General features: G+C 36.2%; 1 protein-coding gene across 1 annotated transcript in view; it reads right to left on the reverse strand.

Annotated features, from left to right (window-relative positions):
• Positions 1-13,474, reverse strand: part of ADSSL1 (adenylosuccinate synthase like 1) — a 25,278-nt gene extending 11,804 nt beyond the window's left edge. Inside the window, exons 1-6 of the mRNA XM_026075943.1 lie at positions 13,367-13,474; positions 4,868-4,970; positions 3,123-3,185; positions 2,263-2,313; positions 1,843-1,909; positions 503-610 (exon numbers count right to left, since the gene is read on the reverse strand). Of these exons, the coding sequence (XP_025931728.1) occupies positions 503-610; positions 1,843-1,909; positions 2,263-2,313; positions 3,123-3,185; positions 4,868-4,970; positions 13,367-13,474 (500 nt within the window). The remainder of the gene's footprint in view (positions 1-502; positions 611-1,842; positions 1,910-2,262; positions 2,314-3,122; positions 3,186-4,867; positions 4,971-13,366) is intronic.
• Positions 13,475-14,252: the final 778 nt, after the last annotated feature.

Raw genomic sequence — 14,252 nt, forward strand, 5'->3', positions numbered from 1 at the left:
GGAAAAACTTTTTCACTGTGAGGGTGACAGAGCACTGGAACAGGTTGCCCCGAGAGGTGGTGGAGTCTCCTTCTCTGGAGATATTCAAAACGCGCTGGACGTGATCCTGTGCAATGTGCTCTAGGTGACCCTGCTTGAGAGGGGGGTTGGACTAGATGATCTCCAGAGGTCCCTTCCAACCTCAACCATTCTGTGATTCTGTGAGTTTGGCGAGAACTCAGTTTATATTATACAGTGCATATCCTGACAGCTATAAAGAGAAAGTACACAGAACTTTGATATCTCAGTCAGAGCATTTCCCAATGTACAAAATTTCATTTTAAATGACGACAGACCATATGAAGTACAGGAAATAGCCACACATTCTTTCCAATTTTCTTCTCCTTCTAGAAGATTTATACACAAAATTCTTACGCAAATTTAAAAACATCTCCTTAAAAAGCAAACCTGTTATCCAAAATGTATTACTCTTTAATATATTACTGAGTGAAAATAGTTGTACCTTGAAGAAAATTCATCAAAGTCGGAAAGGAGGTCACAAATTCGAAGACCTGTTCGTGCAGCTTTGGAAGAATATGTTGGTCCAATCCCTTTCTTTGTTGTGCCAATACTAATTAAAAAGAAGCCCCAAAACAAATAAACATATGCAAAAATATGCTTTATGCTAAGTAATTTTATTAAAACTCTTCAATGTGCTATATATTGGGCAGGAGTTCTGAGACAATTAAAAAAAACCACTAAAGCTCTATAATTTTTATTAATAAATATACGTCAGTTTTTATGCTTCAGCAGATTTGCACAAATATTGCTAACATTCACGGTATGCAGTAAAGGATTAAGCCTTGGGTTAGGCTGAGACAAGCTTAGTTGAGAGTAATTGTGTATATACATATATTATACAGTAATGATGATTACTATGCTATACTGTAGTACTTCTACGTCCTTCATAAAAAACAACAGGAACAAAATGTAATTCTCACATTTTCACAGTTGCAGCACCATGTAAACATTGTAAACAATAACCAGTTTTGTGAGTGATCAGACAGATGAAACGGGGGTTTCCTATAGCTTTGAATCTTGTAGCTGAGTCTTTTTTGTTTACTATGATTCAAACTCCAGTTGAAGCTTTATTCATACCATCTCTATCCCTATGAGCTCTTACTGCAGCCTTTACCTTGATGAGGATAGAAACAGAGCTCTTTCCCTACTCATATGCCTATTTTCACATGCATTTTAGAAATATAGTCATTTTGAGATCTCTACTTGTCTTAAATTTGGTTGAAATTGTCCAACAGGATCAAAAATTGATAGGAAACTAACAGAAAAGTAGACAAATGTATTCACATAAACCTCTGTTCTTTCAGAAGTCATAATAATAAAGTATGCTAAGTTACATAGTGTGCTAATATATAACATTTAAATTAAAATAGAAACTAATATCACCATGAAGAGTAACTGAATAAGCAATAAATGGCTACCAGTACAGAACCTAATCCTGCCAACACTTCAGGCACAATTCAGGAAAGCATCACTATTCTGATAAAAACTGAATTGGAAGCATCGTTTTATTGGAAATGAAATTTGAGGATTTAATAGGAATTTCAAGATGCCTGTGTGTGGTGCAGAGAACTGGAAAATGGAAATACGGAAGAGTTCTGATCCTGCCTTCAGTAATACCTCAAGAGCTTTTTCACTAACATAAGCAGGAGCAGAAAAAAGCCACAGAATTAATAACAACAGCAAGCCTTTTTACAGACATATTATATTTCTGTTTTCCAAAGTAATATCCATTTTTCAATTTTGCATAGTTATTAATGAAATTAAGATGCTGAAAATATTTACTTTTTTCCTTCTTGTGCTTGACGTTGTACTTCCTGGAGCCCATCTACTGCCTGGTGAAAGTCAAACACTGCAACAGAAAGCCCAGATGACACAATGGGAGACCAAAGGAGAAAGGAGAAGAACATTCTTCTTGAAATCACGGACATCTATAATTTCAAGACTAAACGCACAGCCTTTGTTATTACTGGTAGTGCATAGGCCTTCTCATGTTAAAACAGAGTTAGTACTGCTTAAAACTCTGTGAAAACAYGTAAAACGTCATTCTTTAGAGGGTACAAAATCCAATATTATTTTTCAGCTACATAACTTAGAAAGAAACCCTATTAGATCAAACACGACTGCTTTACAGGATAATGTAGTTTAGCAGCATGAGCTAAGCTATCATTTGTGAATTTTCTTCCCCCTTCAATCATCACTTACCTATATGTGCTCTATCTGATATAACAAGTCTTTTCTCCCAATCTTTTAAACCTGTCAGAAGATATAAAGAAAAGTGTTCTGATTTCAGCTGCTTTGACTGGTCAAACTTGGAGATTTACTTTTAGTTTTTCTATATTTTTCTTCTAGTTTCTATAGCTTCTTGTTAAGAATACTGTAGACAAAATGGATAAAACATAGGTGAATATCAAACTTTGGCAATGTTTTTGATAATAAACTTTTTTCATTTTTATTGTTTTCAGCTTTCTCCTTTTGTTATGGAGTTTTTCTTTACAGTGACAGAATGATATGGTTCACATACATTTCTTATAAATTGAACAAGATGAATCCTTTCTTTTTTTAAGGAAATAAGATTCTTGCTTAATTATTAATGTGATAAATCACTTAAGCTCTGTTTGTATCTCAGAAAGTATTGAATTTACATATAGAAACACAGAACAATTTAAGTTTGAAGGGACATCAGTAGGTTATCTGGTCCAAATCCTTGCTCAAAGCAGGGCTAACAGAGTTTATCTTTGGGCACAGAAACTGGGACAAAGAAACTCTGGGTTAAATCTTCACCTTTGAGATCAAGGGAAGCTTTGCCATAAACATCAGGATTTTATCTTCTAGCTAATGTGGTAGCAAAATGTCATAAAATCCATGAAATTTCATGAAAACATTGCTTTTGAAAATCTGTCTAAAGGCTACAAAACAATTTAATATTTTTAATACCTTTTGCTTCATTACTTAAAATCCAGAATGTTATTGTGCTGAATATTTATTGTCAGAAAAGAAGGTTTAAAAAAGCCCTTAAATTAGGTGCCATTATAAGGAAAGGTTAAAAATTGCTCGATACAAACCTTTCTTTTCATTCTTTTCAGCTTCTTCAAACAAGCCTGGTAAATGGATAACCACTCCATTACCTTTGGGAACATAAATGATTTATTTTAAAGCAAGAAGTAAAATACCCATTCTTAGCACGTAATGCCTTTAAACACTTGCTGTCTGCAATCTTATTAAAAAAAGTAAGACTAGGTTTCTCACATTTCCCACGAAGTGCTCTTGAGAACTTTTACAGATAAATCTTCATTTTGGGTAAATAGCTACAAGCCTGCTGAAATCAGAAATATAGAACTTGCTTATTTCAGATTCGAGTGTAGGGCCTGCTCCAAAGTCAGCAGAAGTAAGTGGATCCTTTTATTTTATTGTGGTGGACTTTGCACCAGGCCTTTAGTCTCAGCTGTTCACTGGTGAAAGCTCAAAGAAATCAGTGGCCTTACAACACTGGCAAGTCTGGGTTATAGTATTTTTCTTCTGTATTCACCTATTTTTTAAACTTAGCTCAAAATTGTGCTGTAATACATCAGCAATGCTTTCTCCCTACTACTGAACTACAATTTAAAATCCACAAGGAATACACAGCATACTGATGAGATGTGGAAGATTAGATGTAGTGGGCTGAAAACAGCTGCTACTTCCTTCTTGGGAACATCAGAAATACCCGCAACAGTTTCTTGCAGCCTAAATTTAGGATAACTTACTTCTATTCCTTGCTAATTGACAGAAGAGTAAATTGGAAAGCAAGACAATACACAATATTTATCAGAAAAAAAATCCAAAATTGTTTCATATATTTCAATCATCTATTTGGAAATCACCAAATGGAACAAAAGTGGAACTAGAGATCTGAGACTCAGTAAAGCTTACATTCATTTCTTGCATATTCTGTAAAAAATTTTTCTTTCAGAAAGCATCCTAATTTTGGACAAGTATAACATTTCAGTTTGCCTATCACTTAAATACACTCTTAATGCCCAGTGCCAAATTTTCAAACTCAGATACATAATTAGGACAAAAGAGCATAGATTATTGAAATACCACAAGCAATTTCTTTGAGGAGAAATAGACTTACCAAACTTGGGGTAAAACCTATGCATCCATTTATTTATATTTTAGACCAGCCTTGCGAAAGGTGCAGTTTATACTAGAGATAATCTTTATTCATAAAAAGGCTAAGTAAAACCTTAGGAATTTAGACTTGCAATGTCCAGTAAGGAATGCAAACTTTTTTACGATGCCATTTGCAACCTGATGTTATGATACAAATATTACAGTAAAATATGACATTAGCTTAAAGAGCTGGTAAAGTGAGCAAAAAGAGAGAAACTGAAGGATGACCTTCCAAGCAGATCCTTGCATCTTAGGGCCTATTTCTGGAAAGTCAGGAAAGAAAAGCTAGAGTTATACAGTATTATTTTTTTAGTCTAAGTGCTAGTTTTTGTGTCCTCAAAGTAGAGTATTCATATTTCTGAATGTATAAAAGGAATGTGCAAGTAGAGGGCAGGATTCAAACTTGTATTGTGAAGTATAACAAGAAAGACCAAGATGAAAAGAGGGGTCTTACTTTCATTTTTCTAGTAAGAGACTAAAATGACACTGAATGTAGAATAACTCTTCACTTTAAAGCAGTGGTGAAACAAAAGTCAAACAGCTGAAGCTAAAGCAAATCCTACTGACAATTATCTGTAAGTTTTCCTTTGCTTGCTTTTGCAGTTGCAGCTACCCACCACATTATTTCCTCYAGTAAGTACAGAATGTGTCTTACCAATAAAAGAAATGGCCTTTGGATTAATTATGCCACTAGGAAATAGGTGGAAATCATATTCTTTCCCATCAACAACCACAGTATGGCCTGCGTTATTCCCACCCTGCAACAGAAAGAAACACAAGATTAATGGACTTACATCACCACTTCAAACTCTCAGCAAATGATTTGGCAAGGTAATCTTTTTTATTCATGCTTTCATGTCTTAGGTCACTGTTTTCTCCACCTTATTATAGTTTCTTGATACACTGCAGTATTGTAAAAAGGGCTTAGACAGGACAATATGGCCCGAAGATTTCAGCAGCACCGTGTAGGATTGGGAAGCAGGTTAATACCATGAAGCTAAGGCAGGACTGAGGCAGAGCAAATGCATAGTGGCAGAGGGAACTAAAAAAGATCTGAAGTGTTCTGGCAACAAAACTTAACGTAACTACCAACCATGAAGCAGTGCCTCATGTGCCTACACAGGCCTGTCCTTTTCAAGCATCTTCTGTGCATTGTGATGTCTTTGGGGTAAGCCTACAACACCCAATATCTTCCTTTGAGTGGAAGCTCTTCCTGCCCACCCACAAAATGGTTAATGCTTCTCTGGGTGTTCAAGATGGATGGTCTTTATAAAGTTGGGAGCACGTGTAGCCTTTGTAGCTTCACAGAATCTCCCAGTCAAGGGAGGATCTTCCCAGTCAACAACAGCAAAAATTCAACAACTTTTATAGAGTCTGCTGGAATTCACACCTTGTATGATCATCTACCAAACCTAAGAGTGGAGCTGGTATTTTCCTCAAGAAATTGATCTTTCCAAAAGGTCTTTAAGAGAGGATGATGAGACAACAGGCAAGCTTGTAAAGAGGTGGATAAATCAAGGTTATGAATTGATTGAAACAGGAACAGCAAAGAGGCTTAAAAATTAAAGAACCAGTTTTCTGGATGTAGATGTTTTGCAGTGACAAAACTTTTTCTTCTACTGATAAGGTTGGAGAAACCTGACACCTATCTGCTTTGGTGTTACAGGCCTTCTATTTTCTAAAAAGGATTACAAATCTTAGTGAATTTGATATGAAGTCTGAATGATGTAGACACGTCTGGAATGGTGGAATCTACTGAAATAAGAACTGAGATTGTGACTGGAAATGGTAATTTGCAAACAACGAAGAGCTTTGCCTGGATGAGCAGAGTTGTTATATGCAAACTCTGCTAGAAAGGATACCTAGCCATAACAATTGATAATATAACACATTATTTCAGAGTTTCATTTAATTGTTTGCATGTAATACACAAGAAAACAACAACTGATGTTCCTTTCAAAATGTGGATATATGCTGAAACTTCCAGTCACAACATAAAGCAAATAAAAGATGTAGGTTATGAAAAGCTCGATTTTTTTTTTTTTTTTAAAGCAGAGGGATGGAAGGAAACATTAAGAAATATGCCTTTAAATATGACAAAAGTAATTATGAACTTTTGGAAGCTTAGAGCTCAACAATGATGTTTAGAAAGATAAGCTGCTACAGAAGGGCTGATTACAAATTGTAACAGACATATCTCAGCACATGGAAAATTCAGGCATGCACAAATTTCATTTGATTTAGGAAACTGCTGGATAGGTGATCATTTGGCTGGAAAGGACTCCCAAGTGTCTTGCTAATGAAGAGTTATAACTTGTCTGGAGAATACTGAAAAAAGCAAAACCTTCTTGGGTATTTAGCTTGCCTCTCTGATATAATAAGCTGGTTGTAAGAATCGGGATTTAGTTAAAGGTACCAAACTATCTTGCAGGCTAAAAAATCATGCAGGAGACTCCTCTACATGATATTTAAGAGGTCAGGGATTGGATGGACTGCAATGGTTGAAACAYTAGCTTATTTTATTATAGAAATATAGGGCTTGGGAAAGAGACTACATAACTTCTGCTTCTGAGACAGTTAGCTTTCCTATTCTGCTTGCCTATACAAGATGAATGACAAATTTAAAAGAATGAACTCCATCTGGCTTAACAGTCTCTACTACAAACACCAATTTTCACATTTCCTGAAAAAATGGGGAACCAGGCTCCTTCAAAGTAGTAGTTGTCGCTAATACTATAGTTATACTCTGCTTTTATTAATCAACGGGAATATGAATAAGAGATCAGACTTGAGGACTCRCAATTTGAGATAATACCACTCCTAAATTACAGTCAGCAGTGTCTTCTTGYATGCTAAAATTTTAGAAGTTGGGATATACCAGGGTGTGAGTGCTTMTAAAAGACAGTTTATGATTTCCAAATGTTTCTTGAACAACTCATATCCAAACAAAYGCTGTCCCTTTCTTTAGCAAATCCTTAAAAAGGGGCATTAATTTAAAGTCCTTAGCAGCACTGAAAGCTGGCATACATCATAAAACAACAACAACAAAAAAAAACTGAAGCACAGAAATATCAGCAGGTATCATGCAGCCTGTATTTGCTAAAATTTTGGAATAACTTTCAGTCCCGCTGGACAGATAACTTAAACCAAGAATTCAGTGACAGATCTTACCAAATAGCACTTTTCAAATTTAAAGCTAGTGTTGACAGCTCTGGAACTGCTTTTATATGCTGCCCTTGTTGGTCTGTGTTTCCTAAAACAGTGTTTTCTGAGTATATTTTTACAACTGAATTTATTAAATTTCTACTAATATAATTAAAATGGTAATGGAATATTGAATAGCCCCAAAGATATGATCAAACATGCAAAACATACATCTGGGCTGATGGGCTGCTTTATTTATTACCTGGTCATCTTCATGAAATACATTTCTCAAGTTCAGCTTCATAGATAATTTAGCAGCATATTAGCAGTCAGATACCTCAGATGTCACAGATATCTTTTTCTGTGCTAATCTTACCTAATTTCTGAGAGTCAACATAGGGTTTATATGAGCCATTTCTTTTGCTAACAAAGTACAAATGAAGCCCAAAGGCTGAGGGCCATATAAAGTATTGAAATGCATTTCCAGAGAGATACCTGAATGAAATATCAATTCTTGAATGCTCTGAGCTTTGGCTCTGACAGGGAATAGATATCYACATCTCAACTTAGATCAGTGAGACAACTGTACATTCTGTATGCTTGCAGCATTCATCTCTTTAATTAAATATATCTTGGTAACCTTTGTTGGTAATAGTAGGTACTTATTTTCTAAAGTGGACATATGTAGCACAATTTGATTCTAAGGCTGTAACAAACCTCATGTTGCTCCAACTAAACATACTGCTGGAGGCAAAAATCAGAACTGAATCTAATTAGTCCCCAATTCAAAAGAACAGGAGAATTTACAAGGACAGCTACTCAACCCCCAGCATGATTAGGAAAGGGGGGAATTGGCTCAGACCAAATGCAACGTTTCAAGATTTTCGCTTAGAGTGGGATCACCTTTCAAATGATGGCTTGAGGTGAGCAGAGACCCATCCACAGCCTTGGATGTGGGCCTGCATTTGGTAGGAATGCTAAACATATTGGCTAAGTCTCATSGCTGTAACATTGCTAGAAGCTCTTCAATCAAGTCAGGGGCCATGTGATCAGCCACCATGTGGAAAGGAGATATTTGACAGCRAGAGACAGGATCAGTTAGCCTCAAACAGTTACAGAAAAGATGCTGCCCCTTAGCAGGAGAGAAGGAGAATTTCTCATTTATGTTCTCTCAGGCTGGATGGGCCTGATTACACTCATTTTTGTGTAGTTTGCCACTCTTTTGCATTTGATACATTAGATGAATATACCACATTAGCTTGCATGGGCTTAATCYGATTACATGATGGAAGATGGAGAAAACTATCTGGGATACCGCAACCTTGTAAACTCTTTCTCTTCTCAAATGGTATTTCATTAAAGCCGTGTCAGCACTAATGTACACAGTGACAGAGTTTTGTAGACTCTCAGGATGCTTCCACTTGGACCAAGAAGTTTTTGGTTTCTTTGCTTGGCCCTTGCTTCAAATGCAGCCTCTGCATAAAGAGCTTCCATTTAATATCCRGGCCCAGCTCACAGCATTTCTGCTGTGCCTCATAGCACTGTCCACTGATCTACCTGATTTTGATAAATGTATTTTCCATCATTTGCACTCTTCCAGGTCTCTAAAAATCATACTTGTCTTCTTCAGCAGTTACTTTTTTTAGTACAGTGGTTTATTTATAATATGCTTTTCCAACCTTTTGAAGTGGTGATCTTTTTGTGATAATTGATTCTCGCATCTCAAAGCTCTATAGTACGTGGACATAAACATTGTATCAGTACAATACATTGAGAAGCTATCACATCTTAAAAGTGTTAACTGTATGCATGTATAAATACTATCTTTCAAGGAATTAATAGTTATTATGAATAGGTTGGCAGAGAGGAACATGCAGTCTAATTTTTTTTTTTAGTAGTACTTGCAAAAACCACCATGCAACAAATCCATCCAAATACACACACACACACTTTTACTATTCTTTGAAGGTGAAACCTCCCAAGGCAGAAACAAAAAGTTTCCATTCAGAGCCATAATGACATTGTTCAGCACCTGCAGCAGGAACTATTTGCCCCCATTTAATCTCATGCTACACATGTTTGAATAGGGGTGAAGTGTATCCTGATGCTCAGACACATCTCTGCCTGCTCCAAACAGCCAGGCAGCGTGCAACAGATTGCAATCTGTATATGCTGGGTTTTGCCTATGGACTCAGCTGTGTGTGTATGTGCACTTACGTATGGCTTTTCTGGGCTGCTGGGCACAGGTGATGGGAGAAGCGTTTCCAGACACAGTGCTGGCTTCTACTGGTTACTGCACTGCTTTGCTTTCAAGGTCTTTCATTTACTCAATGCTCCCCAGAATGCCTGGGCATAACTTGATTAACAAACTAGATTGGTATGAAAATCACCACAGCATATATTAAATGCCCTAAAACCTGACTGATAGCTTCAAAATGTAACTGTAACCAGAGGATGAACATCAAGCAGGTATGTTTCTGACAGTTCCCAGTAGTGATCAGTTCTCAACCTCTGCTAGTTAACAATGTTAATCAATGTCATGGGAAAAATAGAAACTCATTACTGAAGATTTGCAGCTGACATAMATATTGTTTGAGTGGTAAACCACCAGTACACAGCAACCCGAGCTCCACAGTCAATTGGTATGAGCAAAGAATGTATAATATGTTATGACATTTAAAACAAATAACTTAGAAACAAAAAGGTAGGTCAAATTTTGGATGGGAGCTCTCTATGCTAGGAAGTATATAGAGGTCCCTGAACACAGTTACAGGATATTGGCTTACATGCCTAATATGATCCTTGTATGTATAAATGGGAATATCAAGTAGGAGTACAGAGATTGTATTACCTCTCCTTTTGGCAGTGGTGCAACTGCTACTAGAATACTGTGTCCTTGGTAGTCAGACAAGATAACAAAATGATCCCTTCTGGCATTATAATCTACGGATCTATAACCTATGAATTAGAATGGCAGCTWCAACATAACAATTTGGGGAAGTTGGGATCTGAAAACACATTCTATGATTCATGGCCACCTCTTTTAATAAAATGTATCCCAGCTCTACCAATTCTACCAGCAGTTTTTGGCATGTAACTGCATCTGCAGGCCAAACACCTTTTATTATACTATGAAACATACTATAAAATACTTCCATCTTCTTATCTGGATTGAGCATTTTTCCTGCATTTATAGTATTTCATACTTGATTCTGAATAAATAAGAACACCATTAAATAAGTTCTCCTCTTTCTTCTTTTGCTTTAAAATTTAATTAAATGATGGCTACTTCTAATTTAGATTAGTAATTTCCTGGAGTTGACTTGAATAAATGTAGCTAAAGTGTTGTCAGTATAACTGGCTTTTACATGAATTTTAGAGTAGTACAAATCTACTGACTTTCACAGTATTTCTCTTATTTATACTACGGTAAATCAGTTTAGACTGTCAATGGTTTAAAAACAAACAAACAAAAAAAMCCCCAAACCAGACAAATATAATGCATTAAGTGCTTTGAACACTCAGACCCTTACAAAAAAAAAATCACGTGCTTATGAAAGCTTTTGTTAGAAGACTGGAAGTGCTGTACCTTCAGGCTGGGAGGCTGCTGCCCCAAGCACTTGCTCCAATTTCCTTTGCTAGAAGTTTTTCTTACCTAATTTCTTCCAGTTTAAGTATGACCTATAGCCCCCAACTCAGCTCCAAGAAACTGAACTATATATATATATWTTTTAAAACACAAATCATTGGAAAGAGCTGGGTTAGGAAATAATCAGAAATATACTTAGACTAGAAGAACTCCAGGAGCAGTGATTTTTAGAACTACAGTAGTGACGAGGAACTGGAGCGAGTTGCAAGTATTTACMTCCTGACACAGAGCAGCCGAATCTAGTTTGTCTCACTCTTCAAGGGTTATATTTGCAACATTAGTTCTGAATAGGAACAATGCTGTATATAACAGATATGTCTGATTCTCATATCTGTTCTGCTGTGTCCTTTCTCACTGTCTAATAAGAGTAACAAAATCCACCTCACTAATTACAACACTGATCTTTTCAGAAACTCCTAATTCCCATGAAAAGAGACCTTCTACAGCCTAAGGAGATAACTACTATGATTATGAATAAAAGTACTCTTCAGAAGAGCTGAGCAAAGTCTTTGACCTTTTAAAGAAATATGTAAAGTATTTCTAATGTAAAAACCTAAACTGTAGGTCAGTCATATTTTACATTAGCAATGTAATATTATTAAAAATGAAAATGGACCCTAACATCTAGGCAGACCTAGAACTTCCTAAATATTTGAAAAATGAACTTGAAAAGCCACCTCTAATTCCACTGTGGTTCTAAACAGCAGTCAGTGTGGGCAGACTAGACACTCCTAACCTTTAGTTATTTTCTGTCAAACTAAATGTAAGTTTTTGTCAAACCATGTAAAAGTTCTACTATAAAAGACCACTACAACAATAAAACACACATTGAACTCCAGCAGATGATGCCAAGAAAATAATTAATTCAAAGTATATTGATACAAAATGCTATACTGGACAAAGCCTTCTGATTAAGGTTAGCAGAATCCCTAAAATAAAGGAAGTCAAACATAAACAGCCTATAGATGTCAGCTCATTTTTAGTCCTCTCTTTTGAAGATGTKTAGTCATGTCCCTGTGGGAAGCAATGTGATCCAAGGATATGAACATAACTTCTCTTATATCTGTAAAGAAGTTCATGACAAACAAGTTAGCTTGCGAGTTACAGCAGGAATGAAACAGAACAGATGTCATTTGATCTTAATTTCCAGCTGATTTCTTTTGATGCTTCTGTAGGATAAYAAATTCATTAGGTTTTATAAATGGGATTGGAAATTAAGCTTGCTTTCTTGTAGAGATTTCGAAACTTTAAACCTGACCTTCTCATACAGTATTTATAATCCTGATGGCCCTGAGATGATCTTGCTGATATCCAAARGAGAGGCTAGTTTAAAATAGCAATCAGTGTCACCATGTGGTTCTAAATCCTAAAACGATACAGTGTAGCATGTAAGCATGTATGAGCAAAATGAAAATAAAATTTAGGGTAAGATGCCTTTAAGTGATAGATTGCTACAGAAGGGTTTTGATTTGGAAGGGATGGATTTCTTTATTGTAACTAAAGAAACCAATGCTCATGCTTAACAAACCATCTCCCTTCTGTACTGAACAGCAAAATAAAACCTACTGGCTATATGCAGGGAGGCTTAAAAAATTACTTACAAAACAATGTGTCTCTATGAACATGTGTGTGTGCAAACAGGATTATTGAAAAAACATTAGAGAAGAACAAAAACAACAGTTCTGTAGTCACTGCACACTGATGACTCCAAGGTCAATCTCTTCAGTGAAGATCATAAGCACTAAATGACTAGGAAATGAAAGTGTTTATATGAGTAGGAAGAAGTTATACTAAGCATTATGGCCAAATCTCACCTAAAGGTGAAGAGCACATGATACAGACACACAAAAAAATAGTAGCCTACAGCCCCCTGCAGCTCCATACTCTCAGCACAGAAAACTGCCCTCATTTAATCCCAGTGCAAACAGTGCCAACAACTCAAGATCAACAGGGCCAGTCACAACAACGTGTGCCTGCTTTGCCCTACTACGTCAGCTGCGTAACAGAGGAATAAAGGTACAATGATTTGGTTAAATCTCTCCTGTCCAGATGACTGCAAACTACTCAACCAGAAGTCATCTTAATAGAAACATTCTTCTGTTACCTGTTTCAATCACCCCGGGTTTCCTTCAGTATTAACATCGATTACTATTTTTGTCCTTCTGTCTCTAAAAAAAAAAAAAAGAGATGATCTCTTTATAAAACTGACACCATTCTTAACTTGAAAGCAGACTGACTTGGTTACAAACACTTTTTTCAAATGTTCCCTCTATATTTAGGGAAAAATAAAAGCACATTCAGTATTACGTTTGTTAAGCTGTAAAGACCTCTTCCAGCTTCTCATCTAACAGCTATTCTTACTGCAATCACAATCTTATAATTTGGCATTTCTTCTTCAATGCTGGTTCTTAAGAGAATGCTGATAATATCAGGCAGATTGTTTCCAGACTTCCAGAAGCTCAGTATCATGTGTCTGACACATCTAGTGTTGGCATAAACAGCACTAGAACAGCAGTGCCAAACCAAGGCTTGAAAGTCTTAAAACTCTTGGACTAGTCCACTGCTGCTGAATCACTGTTACTGCTTTCGGTATGAAATGAAGGCAAGACATGCATTTGTGCTGCAACTATTTTGTCAGTCTATAACTGAAATCATATCCACCACATGTAGTGATGATTATCACAGGGTCTCTACTAAGAATTTAGTAGCAGTGGTTTTTGTACCTTACACACTRAGCTTTTGGGAAATGTTTTTCTCTTTCCTGTCCTTCAAAATCTTTATAGAATTTTTTAATGGGGCATTTTCCTCCAACGTCTTTGGATGTTTTGCTGGAAAACAAAATAAAAATTTAAAAAGACTTTTTCTGTGTAAGAAAACTTCATCAGGAAGGGCAGAATTGTTTATGCTATTTACCCTTCATTACAACAGGAACTCTTAGACATTCTTGTCACACACCTATATTATGAAGGAGAGTGTCTCAAGTCATTTCCCACTCTTTGCAAGGATGCACGGCACTTCTCATACCATTTATGACAATGCATACTACTTCCTCTCCCATTCATGTCYATACAAAATGTGTACAGCAAATATTTTCAGTGGAAAATTATTAAGAATGTGTTTTATGCAGTTCCAGCTTCTCTTAAGGAAACAGCTAGAACTGACCAACCAGCTATCTTCAGTTATCTGTGAACAGTATGTTAAGCTACTATATCAATTCTGCATATGACTTTTTGGGGGAACAGATCAG

The sequence above is a fragment of the Apteryx rowi genome, unplaced genomic scaffold (genome assembly GCF_003343035.1).
Source record: "Apteryx rowi isolate R43461 unplaced genomic scaffold, aptRow1 scaffold_415, whole genome shotgun sequence".
Taxonomy (NCBI): domain Eukaryota; kingdom Metazoa; phylum Chordata; class Aves; order Apterygiformes; family Apterygidae; genus Apteryx; species Apteryx rowi.